The following is a 21,285-nucleotide window of genomic DNA, read 5'->3' as shown; positions in this document are numbered from 1 at the left end:
GGACTCCTCCTCCACTGGTCCTCCACTCGACCTGAGAGGAGATAACAGGATTCATAGCTGTTCTTGTACTGTATTAACAATGTGGTACAATTACTTATTTAACTCGAACAAGCAGGACATTCATCCTACATTTCCTTTTCCAAGACAGATCTGGATAAAAATTCCTGCCCTTTAACATAATAAAACAATATGATAGGAAACGCCTTTGTGTCTCTACCTGCGCAGGTTGTTGTATTCTCTGATCTTCTCCAGGAAAAGTCTCTGGACTGGATCCAACTCTGAACCACACACATGAAAACATTAAAGTTAAAAACGTCTGTTCACCAGAAAACATCGACATGGGCAAATTCTGTAAAACTCTAAATTTCTGTGTGTGTAAGGATCAAATTACTCAGATACACACAAGTGTAAGTTGCACTGAATATTAAATTCTACCATCTCATCTTTACTTCTCCCGATATTTAAACTTACCATCTGAAATATTTGCTCCTACAACCTCCTGATCGACCTGAGCTTCTGTCACGCCTGCGATTGGGCCTGGAACAGTACACAGCAGCTCCTCCATCAGAGCATCAGTCTGCAAATCTTCAGCCAGAGACAGAGACTCGACGTCCAGACCCTCAGGGATCTCCTCAGACCTCGTTCCTTCCTCCACCTCCGTCCTCGTCTCTCCAGCGAGAACTTCGGCTTCATTCTCCAGATACATCGTGGTTTCACTCAGAGACTCGTTCTCCAGAGTTCCTAGAGAGGCCTCAACTTCCACCAACGTCACAGACTCTACAGACATGGCCGCTGACTCTTTTTCTGCTTCCTGATCAATCACTTCATTCTGCAGCCCCAGCTTTGGAAGCAGAGACTCAGTCTGCCTCGGTCCTTGCTCAGAGCCAAACATGGCCTCCGTCATGAAAGCAATCTCAGCTTCTATCACATCAGCTGCTTCAGAGATGGAATCCAGCGTTAAGATTTCAGCCTCTGCTGTGTCACTATAAACAACATCCCCTGTCGCCATCGTCACTTCCATCTTCTCCTCCTTTGCCAGTGCATCAGCTTCTTTCTCCAGCGCATCACTTGTTTCTTGCAGAGCTTCAGTTTCGAGAATTTCCACTTCAGCCTCCACCTCAGATAAAGTTATGGATTCAAGTGTCATGGCTTCTTCTTCTTCCTCCACCTGCACACACGCGACATTATCTCCGGCAGTTTGATCAGAGGCTGAACTCGTTTTTACCGCGTCATCGGTTCCCGGAGGCGCTGCAGGAATTCGACAGACGAGCTCTGTCATCAATGTGGCGGTTTCTCCCTCCAGCTCTTGAAGGTCGTCAGACAGAGAGCTCCACTGTGAAAGAACTTTAGACACAATCTCACCCTCATCTTCGCCCGTGTTCTCAGCTTTGGCCGCAGCTTCGTGTTCTGCACCGACCAACAGCTCCTGGAGTCGTTTCTCTACTTTCTCATCGAGAGTAAACTTTGTTTGGAGGAGCTCGTCGGTTTTCAAAGAATCCACCGAGGTTTTCACTGAATGTAGAGTTACAGACTCTAAGGTCATTTGTGCAGCTTCGCTCTTCTCCTCTTTGACAGCGATGTTTCCTGAGGTTGATTCTACTCTAGATTCTACTTTGGTTTCCGAAGCTAAAACTGCAGGTTCCTGTGCATTTTGGATGGAAGCAGCATGTTCAATTTCTACTGTACGTTCAAGATCAGCAGCTTCACTCTCTAGAGCAGAGGTCATGGACTCTACTGATGGATCTACTGCACTTTCTAATGAAGGTTCTACTGTTGCTATTGTAGTTTCTAGTGTTACCACTGGGAGAAGAGTGGCGTCTCCTGAAGGGTCTACTGTAGTTTCGAATGAAGGTTCTACTGTTGTAGTGTAGGAGACGCTGACGACTTCCAGATCCACACTCGTGGCTTGTTCTCTTTCAACTGGAGCTTCAGCCGTTGCTATCGTCTCCACTGATCCTGCAACAGAAGCTCTGGTTTCTACTGGAGGAAGACTGACCTCTACTGGTGATTCTACTGCAGTTTCTATTAATGTGATGTCTATCATGGATTCTGCTGAAACTTCAACTGGTGCTACTCCCTCTGACGTTTCCTGAGGAGAGATGCTTGTGTCTGCTGATGTCTCTATTGCAGTTTCTACTGAGGGTTCTACTGTGTACAAGATGCCCACCTGTCCTGAATCTGGAGCTGCTGTATCTACTGTGACGTCTATCAGAGGCTCTACTGGAGCTTCTACTGCCTCTACAGGATTAATACTAGTCTTAACTGATGATTCTATTGCAGTTTCTACTGAGGACTCTACTATGGTTGCGTATAGGGTTCCCTCCTCTCCTGAATCTTTGCTTATCATTTGTATTTCTGGAGCTGTACCTACTGTGATGTCTATCAGAGGCTCTACTGGACCTTCAACAACAGGAGCCTGAGTTTCTAATGCTTCTACAAGATGATGACTCGACTCTGTTGACGGTTCTGTTGCAGTTTTGACAGCTGAAACAAGTGATTTCTCTACATTATCTGTCTCTGCAGCAGTTTCTACTTTGGTTTCTAGCGTTTGGGCTGAAGTTTCAAATGCTGAAGCCACTGCGGATCCAGACGTTGGAGAAGCTGAGGTTGTAGAAACAGCATCAGCGGTAAAGTCCTGGATAAAACCAGGAGGCTGCTCTGTGGAAGATGCTGGTGTTGGTTGAGGGGAAAGCGATGCAGCGTTTAAAGTAGATGTAATTGTAGACGCAGCAGGAGAAACAGAAACTGCTGGATTTGTTTTTGACGAATGAGGAACATCTGAGGTGGAGACATTTGTTGAGGAGATGGTTGAGTCTTTGGTAGCTGTAGGAGGAAGAGGTGAGGAAGAGGAGAAAAGCAGATATAAATGATGTAAAACAAGAAGCAGAACAAATCAACGCTTGAGGGATTCAATTAACGAACATTTTGTTAACTCAGCTCAACTCTACTTAACATTTCATAGAATAAAGGATTAATCAGTTCAGCTAAAACATATCTGCAGACAAGTCAATAATGCTGTACACAACATCCTCGATGTACTGACCTTTACCAGCACCTGGGGGCGCTGTGCCTGGCCTCCTTTGGGAGAATAGTTGTTCCAGGAGTTTAGCAACATCGACCGCAGGCTGAGGTTTGGCTTTTTCTACCAGTAAAAACATGTTGAGAATCAAACTGCTGACGGTCGACTGTCTTAAAAAATATTCTTTCACTGGCAGCTTCATTTTGTGCGACACTTCCTGACAATAACCAAATGTGAAGATAACAACAGACAAGATATCAAGCAGGTCTGTTTTACTGGGGTGTTTCATTTCTGCAGGTTTCTGCATCAAGTACTTTGATTTTTCAGGTATTTCATTTTCAAAACATTTAATGACTTAATCCTGATTGTAAATGCTAAATATGAGGACTTAAACTAAAATATATGAATAGAATAAAGATATAATAATTGAGATTATACATAAAACCTGATCACACGCACGATTGTCTTTCTTACTGATGTGAGTTATTCGTGGAAGTTTTCTGTCTGAAGGTTTGGAGCAGTACAGAGCCGCCTGCGGCCTCCACACAACTCTACACAACTCTCTGTGAAGATACTGGACACACACCATCCAAGTGAATACAACGGATACACACAAAATTAAATTATTAGATGCACAAGATTATTTAAAATACTAATTTCAATTTTCAAACTGCTACATAAAAAAAAGAAAAGAACATTTTACATCTGAAGATACACAAAGTCTGATATATACTATAAAAACACTTTATTTGTGTTAGTATGTGAAGTTAACTCTAATTTAAAACTCATATATAATGTTATATAATATGTCACAGGGGACATTTTACTGCAGAACAAAATTCCAGGACATTTTTCAGATAAATAATCTTTTATTTGAAAGCTGCACTTTAATGGTGCATTGTGAAGCTGTGATGCTTCTCTCTGTCATTATTAAAAACAATACACATGGTTTTAAATTCAGATTCCAGCCACAGAGAGAAAAAACCACTGAACTCACATTTAAACACGATCTTCTCCTGAAGAAAGCAGCCGCCATGTTTGTAATCGAATTAAATGTGTCGAGAAGCAAAGCTCGTTTATCTGAGTTGAAGTGAAGGGTTGAGAAATGAGAAAGAACTAAATGTCCTGAGAGAGTTTCTCCTCCTCCATGACACCGCAACAAGGACTTTATCTGTTTTAAATATGCAGCTGATGAAGATGCACTAAATGCTAATGTTATACATTATATCATCTATAGCCTGCGAGCTAACATGTGTTAGTTTAGTAGAGCTTCAGTTATATAAACACTCTGAGCTTTAAAATCACAACAACACGCTCTCTCGGCACTGTCAAAATAAAAGCTCAAAGGGCAACCCTGGGAAAAAGGGCTGACCTCTGACCCCTGACATTCATTTTTCTTTTTACAGTAACAGTTCAATTCTATTTCACTAATTAATTATTTAAGTTTTCACTTGCTTCTCTTTAATTTCATCAACACAGCAGCTGTAATTATTATTTTAATTCAAAAAATACTATTCAAAGTTAGTTTATTTATTCAACACCTGTCGAGAGGGTAATCAGAAATGAATTTATAGAAAAGATACATTTAAATTATAGTGGAAGATAAAAACAAGTTAAAGGTTAAACTAGAACAAGGCAGCTAGAAATGTGAGTGTAGTTACAGTGTGGTATGAGACCTGGATAAGTAGTCGAACATTTTTCACCAGACTTTCTACAATTTATAATCCGGTTTGAATAAAGTGAAATGAAACAAAACAAAAATAAATTAAATTAAAATTAGATATAATATAATATAATAAGGTGATTATGGAAGATGCTTTTACTTTGAAGGCCAACGTGGTTGAATTTCCGGTTTTCTTGCGCATGCTTTGACCATAGTGTTTTGTTTTGACGCAGCTCGTTCAAACACAGCGCCCCCTTCAGGGCATGTGGCAGCACAACACTAAGCTGCAGAGAGAACTCAGGTCTGAGCTGTGGATGAATTCACTCTGACTGGGAAACACTGAAGTGAAGAAGACAAGTTCAAAAGAAAAGCTGCTTTACTTTTCTCTTGTTTTTGCAGGATTAAAACTAATATTTCATTGTAAAGATAAATTAAATTTTGAAATTTGACTCGTTGAGGTCATGAAAATATCTGCTTCAGTCAATCTATGAACATTGAGCTGCCTCAATGTTACAAGAAGAGACGACTGGTTTAAATGCTGAGGGTAATGAGTATATATGTTTTAAAATTAGTTAAGAAAATGATTGAAACAACAAAATAAGTTTTAAATCACAATGCTGATCGTTCACAAATGAAAAAAAACATCTTTCAATGTTATTTTTGTAAACATTTTGTTGGATTTTACTTTGTTTAAAAAGATAAAAGTAGTTTGTTTTCTTTCTTATTCCTTAAATCATCTCACGACCTTTATAATTTAACTCCCTGACGTCACCTGCATGTGAGTATAAACGTAATAATCACTGAAGCAGAGCAGCCGGCGTCTTGGTCCAACTGGAGTTTATTCTGAACATTGAAAGACAACAACGTACATCATCTTCTACAGTGATAATTAACAGCAGTCTCCATCGCCCCCCCCCCCACGCTCATATATTAACTCTCAGATTAGCAGTAGTATTATACACAACCTGGAAGATAGACAGTGAGAACAGGTTCAAACTGGATTAGGTTCAGGGAGGAGAGGAGGTCGGGTAGAACAGTAAGAACAGTACAGGGTCGACGACGACCTTCATCATCATCATCGTCATCGTTAGCTTCAATCTGGGGAAACACATTCACACCTTCCTCCACTGTCAAGATGCTGCGACCGGCCTGGCCTCGCTGACCTCTGATTGGACAGTGACTGGTCACTAAGGTAACTATAGGTTGTCTCCGTGGTAATCCAGCGCGTGACTGTAACCGTGGCGTTAAATTAAAAACTTCTAGCTAAATTTACTAACTGGCCGAGTAGCTAGCTAACTAACGTATATATATACAACTCTGCTGAGCGAACACACTGGGATTTTATCTGTCGTCTGACTGGCGAGCGCAGCGGCCATTTTGAACGCTCAGGTGGGGAAAGTCTGCGTGGAGGATTAGCGCTGCCTTCAGAGTGACTCCTGAGTTTGTGTACTTGAAAGAAATCAAGTAAAATGATATGAATATAAACACTTAAAGCAAAAAGTGAAGTCTTACATTTGTTGTCCGTTTAAAATCAGCGACTGGTTGTTTTTTCTGTGTTGAACTAGAAAGCAGGCTTTCGTAAACAAGCTAACACAACCGGATATGAAGGCACCAGGAGTACGAAGCTGGATTAACATTTAAACAAGTAAACATTTTTTTAAGATTACTCTTTTTGAACAAATTCAAAATGCCACTAGGGGGCTATCGAGATGATTTGGCTTCACCTTTGGGCTGATGCCATGTCGTCCATCTTTAAATCCAGTCGAGGCTACTGAGAGAATTTGGGTCTTTTACTGTCAACAAGAACATCACTTCCTCTTTTTTTTTTTTACTAATCTTCCAGGTTACGTTTCCTGCTTTGAGTATTCAAAATGGCCGCTGTGCGATGTTAGTAGTGTCCTCTGCTCTAATGTTTGCGACAGCGTCTGTTTTGAAAGTGCTGGGAGTGCCGACGCACAGTAAAATGATTTCTACACTTAGCTTTCTCATGGTTAGCGTGTGGAAAGGCCGTTTCTATAAAATACACGTCTGCGGTACCGATAGCGTGTTCGAGGGCCCCCCCGATGGATCCGGCTCTGGGCCCCTCGGATACTGTCGGGTTATTTCCCTCCCTGCATAGCGACGGCCACTGTGACAGCTCCGCACAGCAGCAACGTAACACCAGAGGTAAAACACGTGACAAAACAATCACCTAGAGCTAGAACCCCTGTGTGCGTTCAACATCAAATAAAAACAAAGACATTCTTCTTTACAGTACCTCAATTTAAATTAGCTGTCAAACCTGTTTCCCTGCGTCAGCCACATCGTCACCAGCGTTATTATTATTATTATTATTCATACAAAGGGACATTTTGGCATGTCTGTAATTTATGTACACCGGACACTTGTCATGTATTGTGTATTACTATAGTTTTAGCTTATTCGCATTGTTAGCTTTTCTCATTGCACCTGTACATAAATTCAAAATGTCACGGTCCCTTTAACATGCAGAACCTCGACGCTGACACTCGACCCTAAGACTCCGAGAGAGTTGTACGATAAAAAATAAAATGTACACTGAACCGTACCGTTAATTAGCTCGTCCACCTTAACACTCTTACAGGCATTCACACACACATGCACACACACACTCATGTACACGTACACCCCCACACACACACGCACACACACACACACACACAGGGGTTTCGGGGTTTGTAGGGACAAAGCAGGAGGGCTGGGATTGTCAGTGGAGAGTCTGTCTGATGACACAAAGGAACCCGGCCGATCCCCGACAGACGACTGGATCAAATACTGTCGTGAACCAGACAGAAGGCCGACAGAGCTGGACTGGACTGAAGTGGACTGGACTGGACTGGACTGGACTAAACTGGACTGGACTGGAACTGACACAGGTCTTGGATTAAAATTTCTTGGAAGTGCAACATCCTTCATGCTGCCTCGGGAAGTTCGTCGAAGTTCAGATTCATACTGGGAAGTTCATCCCAGTATGAATCTGCTTACTGGAACTCTCCTCAAGACTAGTAAAAAAAACTTAAGACATGAACATTTATAGTGTTTAAGACTTTTGTGGCCTGGAATGTACATTTTAAGATATTCAGAACTTGCAGACACACGAGTTTAGGTACAATATTAATTTCTTACATCCAGTTAAAATTTTCTTCTCTTGCTGTTCGTTTTTTTATGATGTTATATTATAATTATAATGAAGTTTCTGCAGCATTTACCAGTTAAATGTGGTTTAATGGGGTAGATTACCCAATAAAAACCATTACAGAGGCTCGAGTCCTCCTCCAGAGGCTGTGGGTTCGATTCCGACCCGGCTCTTTGCTGCATGCGTTTGCCCCATTTCATGTTTACTGTCCTGTCAATAAAGCCCCAAATATAACTTTACATATATTAATAATTAAAAACAAACTGACAATCACTGTCCACTTTCTGAGCTACAGTTTCCAGCACTAATAAGCATAAATAATGACACATCATTTAATAGCAGGATCAAAAAGACGCCTGCATCGTAATCCACTGTTGTATCAGACTCACGTGAAGTTTGAGTCGAAATATTTTTAAGACTTTTCAGAAACTAGAAATCTAATATTTAACTGGTAAATGACAGTAATTGAAATGTTTCCTCAGCTTCCTCCTAACAGCCTCTGAGCACTAAGAAAGTCCAGACCAGTCCAGTCCAATCCAGCCCCAGTCCCTGGAGACCAGTCCATGTTGGTCCTGTTCTGGTTTAAGGTTCTTCAAACAGCTGGAGGTCCAGCCTGACGACAATCTCTCCTGTGGGAACCTCGTGCAGTAGCAACCGCTTGGTGATTGGTCCTTTAGAGCCCTGATCCTTCTTTATTTCAGCCAATCGGATCTCTGTCCTGCCCAGGAAGTCTGGAGGAACAAAACAACAACGATGAAAATATCCGAGAAAGACGTTTAATCTGAGGGAAGATCTTATAAATCAGGGTCTGAGTATCACCGACCGTCGGGCGAGAACTGGTCTCGTTCGAACACAGTGACGCAGAGGACGTCCTGCTCCAGGTCCTTTATAAAAAACTGACAGTTGGAGTTCCACTTCGGATTCAACGTGTCCTACAGAGAGAAAAGAGCCCAAGAAAAGATCTGATACAAACACTGACGTCATTAAACCATTAAACCACTGAGAACTATAGACTTATATAAAAGCTTTAAGAAATAAATCAATTAATGTATTTTCATTGTTAAACAGGCTCTTCTCAATGTGAAGTTAAAACATTATTAAAAACATTAAAAAGTAAAATGTCATGTTTAGGAAATAGGCCTCGACTGAGCTCATTATATTTTTTGACTTCTTTCTCTCATCAGACTCCAAAAGTGAAGGAGGAGGAACTTTTTGAAATCATAAGAAAACTTTCTGAATCAACAATGTAATCAGTAACTCGCCCACAGTCGTACCTGTAATGTTTTGGTGATATGGCACTGGGAGCCCATGGTCACCTCACAGTATGGATTACTTTTACCTGCAGAGACGAGACAAACAGGAATTTATCAGCTGAGGACGACACGGCTTTCCTAACCAGTGTCAAAGGACCATGAGTTAAAGGAGTGTGTGCGTACCGTGAGAGCGACAGGGTTTGAGCTCGATTCCCTCCACGATGTTGACCATCAGCCGACCGATCCCTGTAGCTCTCTGAGAGCGAACTGAGACACAGGGAAACAACGTGTTACTGATTTAAATGTGTTTCTAATGACTTTGACCGAGGAACACACAAGTAAAACCCTGTTGGTCAATGTGATTTTAATGATATTTTATAAACAAAAATAAATAACTTCATGGACTTTTATTAATTTTACAGAGAAGTTATTTAAGGATCAGCAGCTTTAATACAAACCTTCAATCTGAGAAAATAAAGTTACCTAGATACGCCTTCTCTCTCTTCTTCTTCTCCGTCTCGATGAAGAGTTCTGACGCTGCCTTGATTTTCTGAACCCACGCTGTCCTGCACCGACACAGAAATCACACATTTACATTTGAAAATAAACACAGACATAGGGAGCCAACTTTTGTTTGTTGTTTTCGAGATCTCAGCGATGAGGTTGAGTCTCACCGCTCGTTGATGCTCTCGGCTCTGAGCGTGTAGACTCTGTCGATGTGGGAGATGTGGAACAGAGGTTCGTCTCCTGACGGATCCGTCGGCAGCTTCACCAACACCTCGTTCAGGAAGATCGGCTGAAAGAGACGATTACATCAAATACACTGAGGCAGCATGAGACCTGCAGGTCTCAGACTCAGATTTTAATACTAGAATTCAATTAAGGATCAATTAAACACAAAACGTTGCCAGAATGTGACAAGAATTATGAAAAGAGAAACATTTACAAAAGGTTGTGTGGTCTCACCGTCTTGTACATGCGGTACTGCAGGTGTGTTTTTGATGAGAAAACTTTGTCTGAGCCGGACCAGCCCAGAGGTTTGGTGACCTGGTGAGAGAGAGAAAGATAAAGACGGACGTTCTGTCAGTGACACACACAAGCACACAGACAGACAGACACACACACACACTGCTCCTCACCTGAGTCAGCAGCAGGAAGTCGTTGAACAAGAAGCCGTACAGCTCTTTGCTGCTCTTGGCTTTGAACAGTTTCCCGCTGTGGAGAAACTTCCTGGGACCCAAACAGTTTGTGACCGAGTTAAACACCAGTTGCTGAACGACAGACACAGAGAGAGAGAAACACTTATTATCGTAGGATTTAGGCAAAGTCATATTTCAGTCTATAAACAGTCAAACATGATGATAAATATTCATTGTGTGTGTGTGTGTGTGTGTGTGTGTGTGTGTGTGTGTGTGTGTGTGTGTGTGTGTGTGTCACCTCCGACAGGCCTTCACACTGAACGTGAGCCTGAATCCACTCCAGACGATCCGAGTTTTCTTTCTCTCTGACGCCCTCGTTCACCTGAAAACACACAAACGCAGAGAAATCAACACAACTGATAAATACTCTGGTAGCGTTGTTTCCTGTTAACATGTGAACCACATGCGTGTTTCACCTGTGAACACAGCTCCTCTGCTTTCTCCAGAGCAGCTTTCAGGTGACTGTGGTCTGGATGAGACTCCGGAGTGTTTTCTAACGTCTGCGATCGATAACAGAAAAATCATTAAGGGAACAAACTTGGACGTTAACTGGTAGTTTTAAAAGTTTACACACAGCTCAGTTCCCAAGGCCTCAACCAGAGGAAACGAGGGGTCACTGTGAAAATGATGAAGAGCTCTTCACCTTCATCAAAACAACAAACGAGGGAAGATGCAGGAATCAGCTCTTCAGTGGAGACTCAAAGATTAAGTACTGTTTTTCCTTTCATTTGTCACCCGTCTATATTCATGTATGTATATTGTATGATTGTGTGTGTGCTGCACATACGTTCTTGATGATGAGCGGGTAGCGTGTGACTCTCTGCATGGGTTTGAGCAGGAAACTGGACAGAGGCATCCCCTTGCACCTGGGGTCCATGGCTAACCTCTGACAGAGAGAGGAGACATGTAAAAACACGGGTTAATCACTGATTCTTCCGATTTTACACAACAAAACAGAGTCCTGGGTTCCTCCTCATCCTGCTTACTGTATAATTATAGCTTCTGTTTGCATGATGACCTCAGATAATAACGCAGATAATGATGTCGTTGTTTTGTACCTTGAGGAAATCTTTGATCTCAGGGTTGTCGTCTGTTTTCTGCTGAATCAGCGTCGCTCCGTTCAGCTGACACGAGCAGAACCTGAACACACACACAGAGAAAAGACGACATCGCTGACGTTAATATCAAACTGTGCGCGTGGAGAGAAAAGACTCAGTCGGATGAGAGGCTGGACCTGATGTAGGGCTGCATGTGAGGCAGCTGATTGGTCAGGATGTCCCCGATCATCTTCACCGGCATCCGATCTCCTGACATCTTCTTCCTCACTCTCAGAGCTCTGAGGGGAAGACGAGGGGGCGGGGGGTGAGGAGTTTGGTCTCTGGTGACATTTTTAGCTAAAAGCTTCTGCAGAGTAAAGTCTAGACGTCTGGTGTGTGTACGACTGAAACAAATACTAAATGAAAATCTGAATATCAAAACCTACTTACATGTTGATCGCTGTTTCAACCCAAATAATCAAAATGTGAAAAAGGGCAAAACCTTCAAAGACTGCGTTCAGGCTGATGTGATGTTTAAAATGCGATTGAAATAAAGCAACATACTGTTTGTATGGTGTGTGTGTGTGTGTGTGTGTGTCACTCTGTGTGTTTTCTCGTCTCACTTGAGCAGTTTGATGTTGCACATGATGAGCTCCTTCCAGTTGACGAAGATCATGGCGACTTCCTTCTCCGTCAGCAGCTCGCACTCCAGCAGAGGTTTTTGGAAAATCTACACACACACACACGGTGATAATGATTTAATCTGTATATTTGTTGGTTTTGATTTATGGTATTTTATTGAATAGAGAAATTAAACCTCCTTGCAGAGGATCTAATTATCGTGTGTTGTGTAGTTAAACTGCAGCATGTGTGTGTGTGTGTGTGTGAGCATGAGGCTCTTCTTCTACCTCTGTGACGAGCTGCAGGTCGTTGACGTAGTTCTCCTCAGTGACGATCAGCTCGTGGATGTAGCCCTGTCGCTTCCTCTCCACGGGACTCAGCATGTCCAGCAGGTGGAGGTCAGCGCACCCTGAAACACAAACCCACACACACAGACACACACACAAACACAGGCGTCAAAGAAACATCCTCAAACACAGAAGTTAAAAACATTTATGTTATACCTGCATTAAAACTTAACTAGCAGCTACATACCTGAGAACAGACAGTGAGGGTCTGGAGGAGTGTGTGTGTGTGTGTGTGTGTGTGTGTGCGTGTTGTTTCTCGTTCTCCAGAATATGTGTGTAGATACATTTGTGTGATACAGAAATGTCAGATAAAAGTTTGTATTTACATCAGTAGTTGTTGATTTAAATTTAAAGCTTCCTGTTTTGCTTCAGGGACAGAAAAACCTTTTATATATTCTCTGGATATTTTCATGTAACTGCAGTGAAACATTTCACTCCACCAACAGGGGGAGATCATTTTCTGAATATATGTCAGATTTTGAAGATGTATCTGACTGATGTTGGATAAAACTGATTCAGATTTAATGCTGACTGACACCGAACCTCAGCTACATTAAGTAAATCTGCAGCGTTTTTTTAATGTCATGGTTCCTACAGGGTTCAAAGTTAAAACTTAAAAAATCTTTACCACTTGTAAGACCTATTCATCTCTCATACTGAGCAAAGTATTAAAGATATCAACCTAGAACCTAGACCTAGAATTATTTACAAATTTATTTCACATCACATTTTTGTCAGCACTTTGCAGCTGTTTATAAAAAATACTACAAATATGTTGAAACACATCCTGGATGAGCAGCAGTAAACTGATGGATAGAAGAATTAGCTACAAAAATCAATTGATGGATTGATTTACAAACAGTCAGAGGACGGAGGGAACAGTTTTAGCCAGTTTTTGCTCAAATCACACAAAACAAATGTTAATATAAAAAATACATCTTAAGAATATTTAAAAACCTTTCGCTCAGAACAAGAGCTGCTGCGGAATCAGTTAATTTCTCAGTAACAACATTAAAATGAAGATGTGACAGGTCTTTGCTGAGGTTCGGTTTTCAACATCGTTCTGTTCTTTTGGACAAAGGACAAATCTGTTGTCCTGACTTTAAAGTGGCGTCCTTCAGTTTTTGGCTCCGAGACTTGAGGATAATGCAGCAAGTTGACAAACACCCAGTAAAAGTTCAAACGGACTTTTAAAAATGATGAATTCATGATATCCATGCAGACTGTTTGTGTGTTGTCTCGTTTTCTCCAGGTCTGTCACCTCTGTCACCACTTTCAGATGAACTCAGTGTTAATATAAAACACTAATTCCTGCAGCTTTAAGTAATATGAATCACTATTAACATATTTTATGCAGTTAAAATCTTTAGTATTTGTAGGTATTTTAAAATATTCTTTTAGATAAACAGAAAGTGTGTGTGTGTACTTGTATTACTCATGTTAGTTTTCATTCATCTGTTTATAGTCATTTTGTGAGGAGTCATCTTCTATCTGGGGACAAACACGTCACATTAACATAAAGAGAAGAGTTCTACGGTAAGTTCGAGGTTCAGGGAAAAACTTTGAAAGAAATGAATGCAAGTCATTGTGACGACCTCTTAAATGTGTGTGTGTGTGTGTGAGTGAGTAACGAGGCCAGTCGACTGCCGTCTGTCTCAGAGCGTTTAATCATCAGGACCATTCACCGCTTCATCAAAGAAAAAACCTCCATCAGTAAAACCTCAGCACGACATTCTGTACATGTAATTCATTCATTTTTCCTTTTTTATTCCTATGAGTTTCCATCTGACCATTCACGTCCATGAAACTGCTCATTCATGCTTTACTCACCCTCACACACACACACACACTCATTCATTCATGCACGCACTGACACCAAGAGCAGTCTGGTTACATTTGGCTTGGCTGTTAATCCATTCATCTGAGTTGCTATTTATAAGAAGCATCGACCAATCCCCATTTATCAGGTTAAGCATAGTCCATACAGATCTTTACTAATCGAACCGAACTAAACCAGAGCCGTGTGATTTGATAAAAAAAAAAACGGTAAAAACAAACGTTAAAATGCTCTAAATGTAAAGTGTGTCCCGCTTCCACCTGAAACCACGACGAGTGCGTTCATGATTTGAACTCGACGGCTGCAGATGAGAGAATGTAGAGGATCAGCGTGGCTCTGGTTTAGGTCGCTCTCTGTTCGAATCTAAAATACTCGCTCTGACGGTGATAAGTCTCGACCATCGGTTACCAAACTGAAAGAAATAAAAGATTCTCTGACCCTGAAAAACCAGGATCTGAACAAACACACAAAAAAAAAGGTAAATCTTGAGGTCGGGGGCTTCAACGTCAGCTTGTGCAACAACGAATGGTCTTTGACTTATCAACCAATCAGAGCACTTCACCTCCAATACTGACACACTGAGGAGCCAATAGGATCCAAGCGAGTTGATAATAATAATCATCATCATAATAACTCTATTGCTTGTTGTATAAAAACGTTGCGTAGTTCAATAATCGTTCATCGTTTGTGTTTCTGAGGGTAAACATTAAAATCACAATACTGTCATCTGGATAAACAACAAATAAAATAAAACACACAAGTCTGATATGGCAACCACTATAATACTCATCTGTTGCTATGGGAACAAAGAGAAAGCTGGTTTTTAATGCTGTGTGTGGAAAAAAAACGGCAAAGCTACACCGGGGGTGTGCGTAACCACGGTAACAGTTTGAGAGTTGAAAGTGAGGCTGTGCCGTGTGTTTCTGTTTAATACGACAGGATTAAATATGACAGCTGAGGTTTTCAGGCTCTGTAGAGATGACGTGTTTCTGTTTGTCTTATTCAGTGCGAAACAAATGGATAAATGTTTGATGTGAGGTGCAGGTAAACGAGACGCCGTGGAATCAAACGTGTGACGTGAAAGCAACAGAGCAGCGACAAGCGGTGACGTCCTCTCTCGCCTCCTCGTACGAGATCACTTCACGTGTGATTCACTCCTGAGCCTCAGGGACAGAACTCAACACTTCACAGGTTCCTTCAATGGGGTCAAATGATTGTTGATATGTTTCATACAGTAGGTTTGCATTGAAGGGGGACAAACGTGAACTTTAAATCATCGTGCGTGAAGTTTGGTGATGATAATAACATGAATCACAGTATTAAGGATTTAACATGATGATGTTTAAACTACTTAAAAGTTTCACTAGCTTGTAAAATAGAGCGACGATTAAAAGAGTAAGTGTTTAAAGGAGTAGTTTGATATTTGAGACGAGAAGATTTCCGCTGCTCTCAGGTCTGTTTGTTAAATATCAGAGCAAGAGAGCAAACGAGTGAAGCTACTTGTTTACCTGAAATGACCTAAGTCGTTCCACCTCGACGTGTTTAGTACCAGATCTGTCCCGAGTCATGTCGGTGTGTTTAACAGTGTGACAGCATCTCATCATCATAGCAACAGATAAAACAATAAACATGTAAACAAACAAACAAAAAAACAACAACAGAACATAAACCGGATCATTTAAAGTTAATACATATTTAGAGTGTTAAACTGCGATGGATTAAAACATTATCACTGTGTGTGTTTGTGTGTGTGTGTGTGTGTGTGTGTGTGTGTGTGTGTGTGTGTGTGTGTGTGTGTGTGGACATGTGCAGGCTCCCAACTCAGTACCTCATTGTATTTTGTGTTTGTGACGTGTGGTTAGCTCGTATGCTAAGCAGTTACAGCCCTGAGCTACGGGCCGCGTCCCATTCCAGCTGCTCGCTCCCTTCTATGCCTCCTCGCCGAGCACAGAAAGACGAGAGGAGACTGTGACACCATAGAGGGGAACAGCAGCGGCAGCAGCAGCGGCAGCAGCGGCGGGGACGTGAAGTTAAAAAGCCTGTGACTGCTACTGGACGTGTCTCAATTCTTTCTCTCCTCTCCTGTCCTTCATTAGAGTGTGTGCATGAGAGGGAGGAAGAAGGAGAGAGGAGACGAGGAAGCAGGAGGAAGGAGTCTTTGGCATTAAGGAAGAGAGGAGGTGAGGAGATGTGACGAGAGGAGAGTGAAAGACTTTATTGAGACTCGTCCTCCGGCAGATAGTGGGTCGTTCTGTGAAGCTGTGGGAGGGGGAGGGGTTAGTGTGGGGGCGGGGCCAGCACTTGTGACTGACAGGTTGAATGACGCTGCTGAACCAATGGGAGCGTGGTTTTAAAAAAAAAAAGGGGGAGGGATGAGCTGAAGCTAATGACAGATTCTCCCATGAAGCCACAAAATGACCCACTATCCACTTAACGAGCTAACGTGTGTGTTCATGTATGTTAATGTGTGTGTTCATGTGTGTGTGTTCGTGTGTGTGTGTGTGAGTGTGTATACAGTTAAAACATCAGTCCAATCTGGGAGAAAGGAGATCAATAGTCTCGTCTCCTCTTTTCCTCTCCTCCTTTCTTCCTTCCCTCCTCAACTTAGCACCTTTTAACCGACAGAGACAGGGAGCCAGAAAAGAAAAGAAGGGGAAACAGAAGAGGAAGAAAGAGGAGGAGGAGGAGGAGGAGGAGGAGAGGAGAGTTCGAGAGGAGTCCTGACTATTGATCTCCCTCCTGTTGAACAGTGCTGTTTGGAGCCAGAGCCTCAGATAAACAGAGTTTGGCCAAGTCCAGTCAGAGCCATGCATAGACAGAGTTCTCGCCACCAGAGGGCGCTTTAACGTTACAGTCTGTCTGTCTCTCTCTCTGGCTTCTATTGGTGGAGAGTCGCCATTTCCGGGTCATGTGACCTCTTGGAGCTGTCCCATTGGTTGAGTGGCCTAGTGGGCGTGGCCTAGTGGGTCTCTTTGAGGGCTTTGAGGAGAGGGGGGTTCTGGGTAATGATATGATCCTAGAGAGAGGACGACAACAACAACATCAACAAAAACAACTAAACAAAACAACAACACCAACAACAACAACCAATCGGGTGCTAGGTGGGCGGGGCGTGCAGCAAGACAGAGAGTGTGGAGGTGTGGTCTAATCTAGCGTAGAAGCAGAGGATCTAGAGCAGGTGACGCGTCAGCAGGAAGTTGAATTAAACTGTGGATTTAAAGGGTCGTAGCAGACGTGCTGTTTACGCACTGAGCTGAAAAGACACCAGATTGATCAAAAGTTCAAAATGTGTTTCATGAGAAGCCCTCAATGTATTAAACTGACATATAATTCAAATATCTAAATAACGGTCCTCGGTTTGTGCTGCAAAAAACATCCTGATCATCTGTTTGAAGTTGTTTAACCATCAACTTATGAATCAATAATTGATTAATAATCACTGACATGAGCATTTAGAGAAACTTCTTATCATGTTCACCGTTTGTTCGATATCACACACATTGTGTGTTTTGAAGAAATTCATCAACTTATCATTACGTTTTTTGTCTTTCGTGGATTAGTTTTGTAGAACAATTAGATCTTTGGTAAATTAATCACATTGTAATTTCACTAAAAGTATATAAATTATAATTTCAATTTACTACCCAGCTCTACAGCTGTGTTCATCATGACCTCAACTGCATTCAAATCTTATATTAAGTATATTTTTTTAATTTTTTATCCAGAAAAACACTATGGCTAAGTTGTGCAAAAAATTACCCATTATCCTGTTGGTCATAAGATCAGTTAGTGCCGCTGTTCTCTGCTCTAGAAACTCTGAGTTTATGAAGGATCATGCTGAGGGAACACATGCAGGAAGAGAGGAAACACTTTATCCACACTCATGCATGCACATACACACCATACAAACACACACACACACACACACACACACACCACCCAGAGGTGGTGCATGAACGGTAGGTTTTCAAAGAGGCCCAAAGGAGTGTCAAGGTGAAAGGTCAAAGGCAAAACCAACTTAAGGGTCAAAGACTGAGAGAGGGACAGCATCTCCACACCTGGCTCTGGGGTGTGTGTGTGTGTGTGTGTGTGTGTACGTGTGTACGTGTACGTGAGGAAGAGAGTGTGCGTTTTTAGTGTTAAACTGAGAGTATGTTGGTTTTAGTACATGATGTGCGGTGTTTTGTGACTGATGTGGGATAGTGTGTGCGAGTGTGTGTGTTTCTGTGCACTCACACTGCGTGCTCGGGTCGGTATCCGTGGTGAGTTTGACGTAGTTGCTGGGAAACAGACCCTCCCTCCCGTTGAGCTCTCCTTTCCACCAATCACAGTCGTCCTTGTTGAGCACTGTGATCACCTGACCCTTCTGGAAGGCCAACTCGTCGTCGTTCTGCGCCAGGTAGTCGTACATGCCGATCACCTGACACACAGCTTCACGCCCACAGAAAGAGATCGTTAATATTTCCACTTATTGTCTTTTATTATCAACATTCACAAACAATTTCATAAAATACTTCATCTATTTGATTCTTTCCTTCTCTAGTGTCCAGGTACCTTTACTTTGTTTTGTCTCTCTCCACGACTCTAAACTTACAAACCCGAGACTCTTATGTTGGATTTACAGAAATAGTAGAAACATTTTTAAACATCAATCAGTATATAAAACTTGTTTCAAAATACTTCCTTTATGCCGTTTAACCAGCCTTGAACAAATTAAATCCATTGTGTGAGTGTACCTGTGTTGGCAGGAGCCAGTTTAGGAGGTGTCGGCTCTGTGGGCGTCGTCTTACTGGTGCTGGGACTGAGCAGCTTCACGTAATTGGCCGGAAACCAACCTATTTGGCGCTTCTTCCCCCGAGCCTGAACCAACCAGAACACAGTTATGAGTCGTGAATCACAACAAGCGTCTGCATCATCCAATAACTACAAATATCAAATATAGTATATGATATAGAAGTAAAAACATGTTGCTAGTGATGTAATCGTTTTATGCACAGTCAACATGATTATTCTCTCTCTGCATAGATTACATATTTATGTTTATATATTATATACTATATTTATACATTAGAGTTTGTACCTGGAGCTCACCCTCCCACCAGCCCCCTGGGTTCTTTTTCCTGATGAGGATGAGCTGCCCAGGAGCCAAGGTCAGCTGCTCCGCCCCTGTGGCACTGTAGGGGGCGATCACCTGAGCGATCTCTGCAGAACAAAAGGACAGAGAGAAGAAGAAGTAGAACAACATCACGTCAATATCATCGAGGACAGAAAGCAGAGATTCGACGACAGGTAATAAAACAATAATAGAGAGCAGGAGAAATCTCACCTGGTTTCTTTCCCAAGCTGCCCGTCTTCCCTGCGGGTCCCAAAGACTAAAAATAGAAATAAAGTTTAGAGTCGTTGGAAATGTTTCTTGAATCCTAATCCAATCTCACTTCTTCTGAATTCCCTCTTACATCTGATGCAGAGTCTCGAGGTTTAACGTAATTGGATGGGAAGACTCCAGTTTTGCCACCGACTACGCCTGTCCACCAATCTCCTTCTTTCCTGGTCACCATGACGACGTCTCCCTGCTGGAAACTCAGGTCGCCTTGTTCACTGCTCTCGTACGTGTACATGGCCACATATTCTGTACAGATGCACATAGACAGAGTCAATGACACTTCAACACCTAAAACTTTAAAAATATATACAGATGTACATGTGCATGTTTTACCTTCACCAGAGTCGGAGGGTTTTGTTGGGGAAGGGGAGGGTCGTTTTCCATTGGGCGGACTCTCTGATACACCGGACTCACTAGAAGACAAAAGAGAAAAATGTACTTAAACTATAAAGAAGCTTTTTTTCTAGTTTTACAATACAAAATAAGCCAAATTTGGCAAGGAAGTGTGGAAGTCTAACATTTCAACTATAACAAAAATCCTCCTGAGATTGATCAAATCTTTTCAGGCAACTTCTGAACAGTGTTTTGTCACTGACAAACACATTAGTTTAATCATTTGGCTACTGGCTCAGTCCAAACTAGTATTTAGTATTCAAATGTCCATGGAGTGGAAGTCATGCCTCTGAATATGTAGCTATTCTTCCCTTAATGAGGCTTTAAATGATGTGAGATGCAGCAAGAAATGAGAAACAGAAAGCTGAGAAAGTAGGGAGTGAAATCTTTGAAACAAATCCACAGTGACCCTCTGTAATTAGAGCAAAGAACCCCTGTGAAGTGGAAAGATCACCACCGAGACAAACTGAGGATTCGTACACAACGTTTAAACCTACCTGGTGTTTTTGCTGCGCGCTGCGATAACAACAGGAGGCGTCGCGGTGGCGGAGATGAGCTTCACGTAGCTTTTGGGGAACCAGCCTCTCTGTCCAGTCTGCAGTTCACCCAACCACCACATGTCCTGCTGCTCCAACACTGTTATTATCTATATCAACAATAACGATAACATATATCAGGATTTAATACAAACAAAAACACACAAACATACAATTAAAACAGAGGAGAGATGGAAGAACTCTGGTCGACCTCATTTTTGTTGAAGTTGAGGTGGTTGTCCTTCTTCGCTCTCCAGGGATACAAAGCCTGAGCCTGAAGACCCTCGACCTTCTCCCCCTGACAAACACAATCACAGTACGACTCGGTTCAGAAGTTCATGTAGAAACAGCAGCATTATTATTTTATACCTAAGGGAAACACAGTTGGAGAAACATTCACACTATTTAGTTCCAAGACTTAAGAATAAGACGAGTTACCTGTCCCAGCACAGGTGAGGGGGAGGAGCCTGTCGTCATGGTAGCAGGTGTGAAGGCAGAGCGTTGCCGTAGTTGCGCTGAGGGAACGCTGAGCGATGGATTCTGACTGGTTGAAGAGGTCGGCCATGCGTCCCAACCCTCGCTGTCTGATTGGCTGGCTGTATTTGAGGGCCAACTGGAAATGTACACCCACATGATACATATTTAATAAAAAAAGCTGCGGGTTGATAATTAGGTGTCTTTAATCTGGAGTCAGTGGAAAAACTAATAAATCCATTTATTTAGCACATTCATAGAAGTATATGTAATGAGTAACTGAAAAGTATTAAATGAATAGTTTATAACACAATAATATAGTTAGGAGTTATATTTTTTAAAACCTTGATAAGCACCTGAGGACACTCA

At 42.0% G+C, this 21,285-nt stretch overlaps 2 protein-coding genes across 8 annotated transcripts in view; both read right to left on the bottom strand.

The window, feature by feature from the left end:
- LOC118118999 (mediator of DNA damage checkpoint protein 1) overlaps nt 1-4,339 on the bottom strand; it is a 37,966-nt gene extending 33,627 nt beyond the window's left edge. Inside the window, exons 1-5 of one of the 2 annotated variants that reach the window (XM_047342344.1) lie at nt 4,017-4,339; nt 3,479-3,593; nt 3,044-3,142; nt 472-2,823; nt 218-278 (exon numbers count right to left, since the gene is read on the bottom strand). In XM_047342344.1, the coding sequence (XP_047198300.1) occupies nt 218-278; nt 472-2,823; nt 3,044-3,142; nt 3,479-3,593; nt 4,017-4,055 (2,666 nt within the window). In that variant the 5' untranslated portion in view covers nt 4,056-4,339. The remainder of the gene's footprint in view (nt 1-217; nt 279-471; nt 2,824-3,043; nt 3,143-3,478; nt 3,594-4,016) is intronic. The other variant, XM_047342345.1, reaches the window with a different exon arrangement.
- A 1,163-nt stretch (nt 4,340-5,502) lies between these two features.
- itsn1 (intersectin 1 (SH3 domain protein)) overlaps nt 5,503-21,285 on the bottom strand; it is a 38,474-nt gene continuing 22,691 nt past the window's right edge. For all 6 annotated transcript variants that reach the window (XM_035172622.2, XM_035172624.2, XM_035172625.2 and 3 more), the window contains 24 exons: nt 20,881-21,055; nt 20,654-20,740; nt 20,404-20,552; nt 19,847-19,926; nt 19,587-19,759; nt 19,457-19,502; nt 19,211-19,332; nt 18,867-18,990; nt 18,367-18,561; nt 12,234-12,355; nt 11,949-12,055; nt 11,523-11,624; nt 11,347-11,428; nt 11,076-11,174; nt 10,705-10,788; nt 10,527-10,610; nt 10,229-10,360; nt 10,056-10,136; nt 9,764-9,885; nt 9,573-9,655; nt 9,273-9,356; nt 9,111-9,175; nt 8,660-8,768; nt 5,503-8,567 (listed from right to left, as the gene is read on the bottom strand). In XM_035172622.2, coding sequence (XP_035028513.2) covers nt 8,419-8,567; nt 8,660-8,768; nt 9,111-9,175; nt 9,273-9,356; nt 9,573-9,655; nt 9,764-9,885; nt 10,056-10,136; nt 10,229-10,360; nt 10,527-10,610; nt 10,705-10,788; nt 11,076-11,174; nt 11,347-11,428; nt 11,523-11,624; nt 11,949-12,055; nt 12,234-12,355; nt 18,367-18,561; nt 18,867-18,990; nt 19,211-19,332; nt 19,457-19,502; nt 19,587-19,759; nt 19,847-19,926; nt 20,404-20,552; nt 20,654-20,740; nt 20,881-21,055 — 2,656 coding nt within the window. In that variant the 3' untranslated portion in view covers nt 5,503-8,418. The remainder of the gene's footprint in view (nt 8,568-8,659; nt 8,769-9,110; nt 9,176-9,272; nt 9,357-9,572; nt 9,656-9,763; nt 9,886-10,055; nt 10,137-10,228; nt 10,361-10,526; nt 10,611-10,704; nt 10,789-11,075; nt 11,175-11,346; nt 11,429-11,522; nt 11,625-11,948; nt 12,056-12,233; nt 12,356-18,366; nt 18,562-18,866; nt 18,991-19,210; nt 19,333-19,456; nt 19,503-19,586; nt 19,760-19,846; nt 19,927-20,403; nt 20,553-20,653; nt 20,741-20,880; nt 21,056-21,285) is intronic.

The sequence above is a fragment of the Hippoglossus stenolepis genome, chromosome 12, assembly GCF_022539355.2.
Source record: "Hippoglossus stenolepis isolate QCI-W04-F060 chromosome 12, HSTE1.2, whole genome shotgun sequence".
NCBI lineage: Eukaryota > Metazoa > Chordata > Actinopteri > Pleuronectiformes > Pleuronectidae > Hippoglossus > Hippoglossus stenolepis.
Note: the sequence above shows the minus strand (reverse complement) of the source record. Positions and strands in the feature narration are given on the sequence as shown.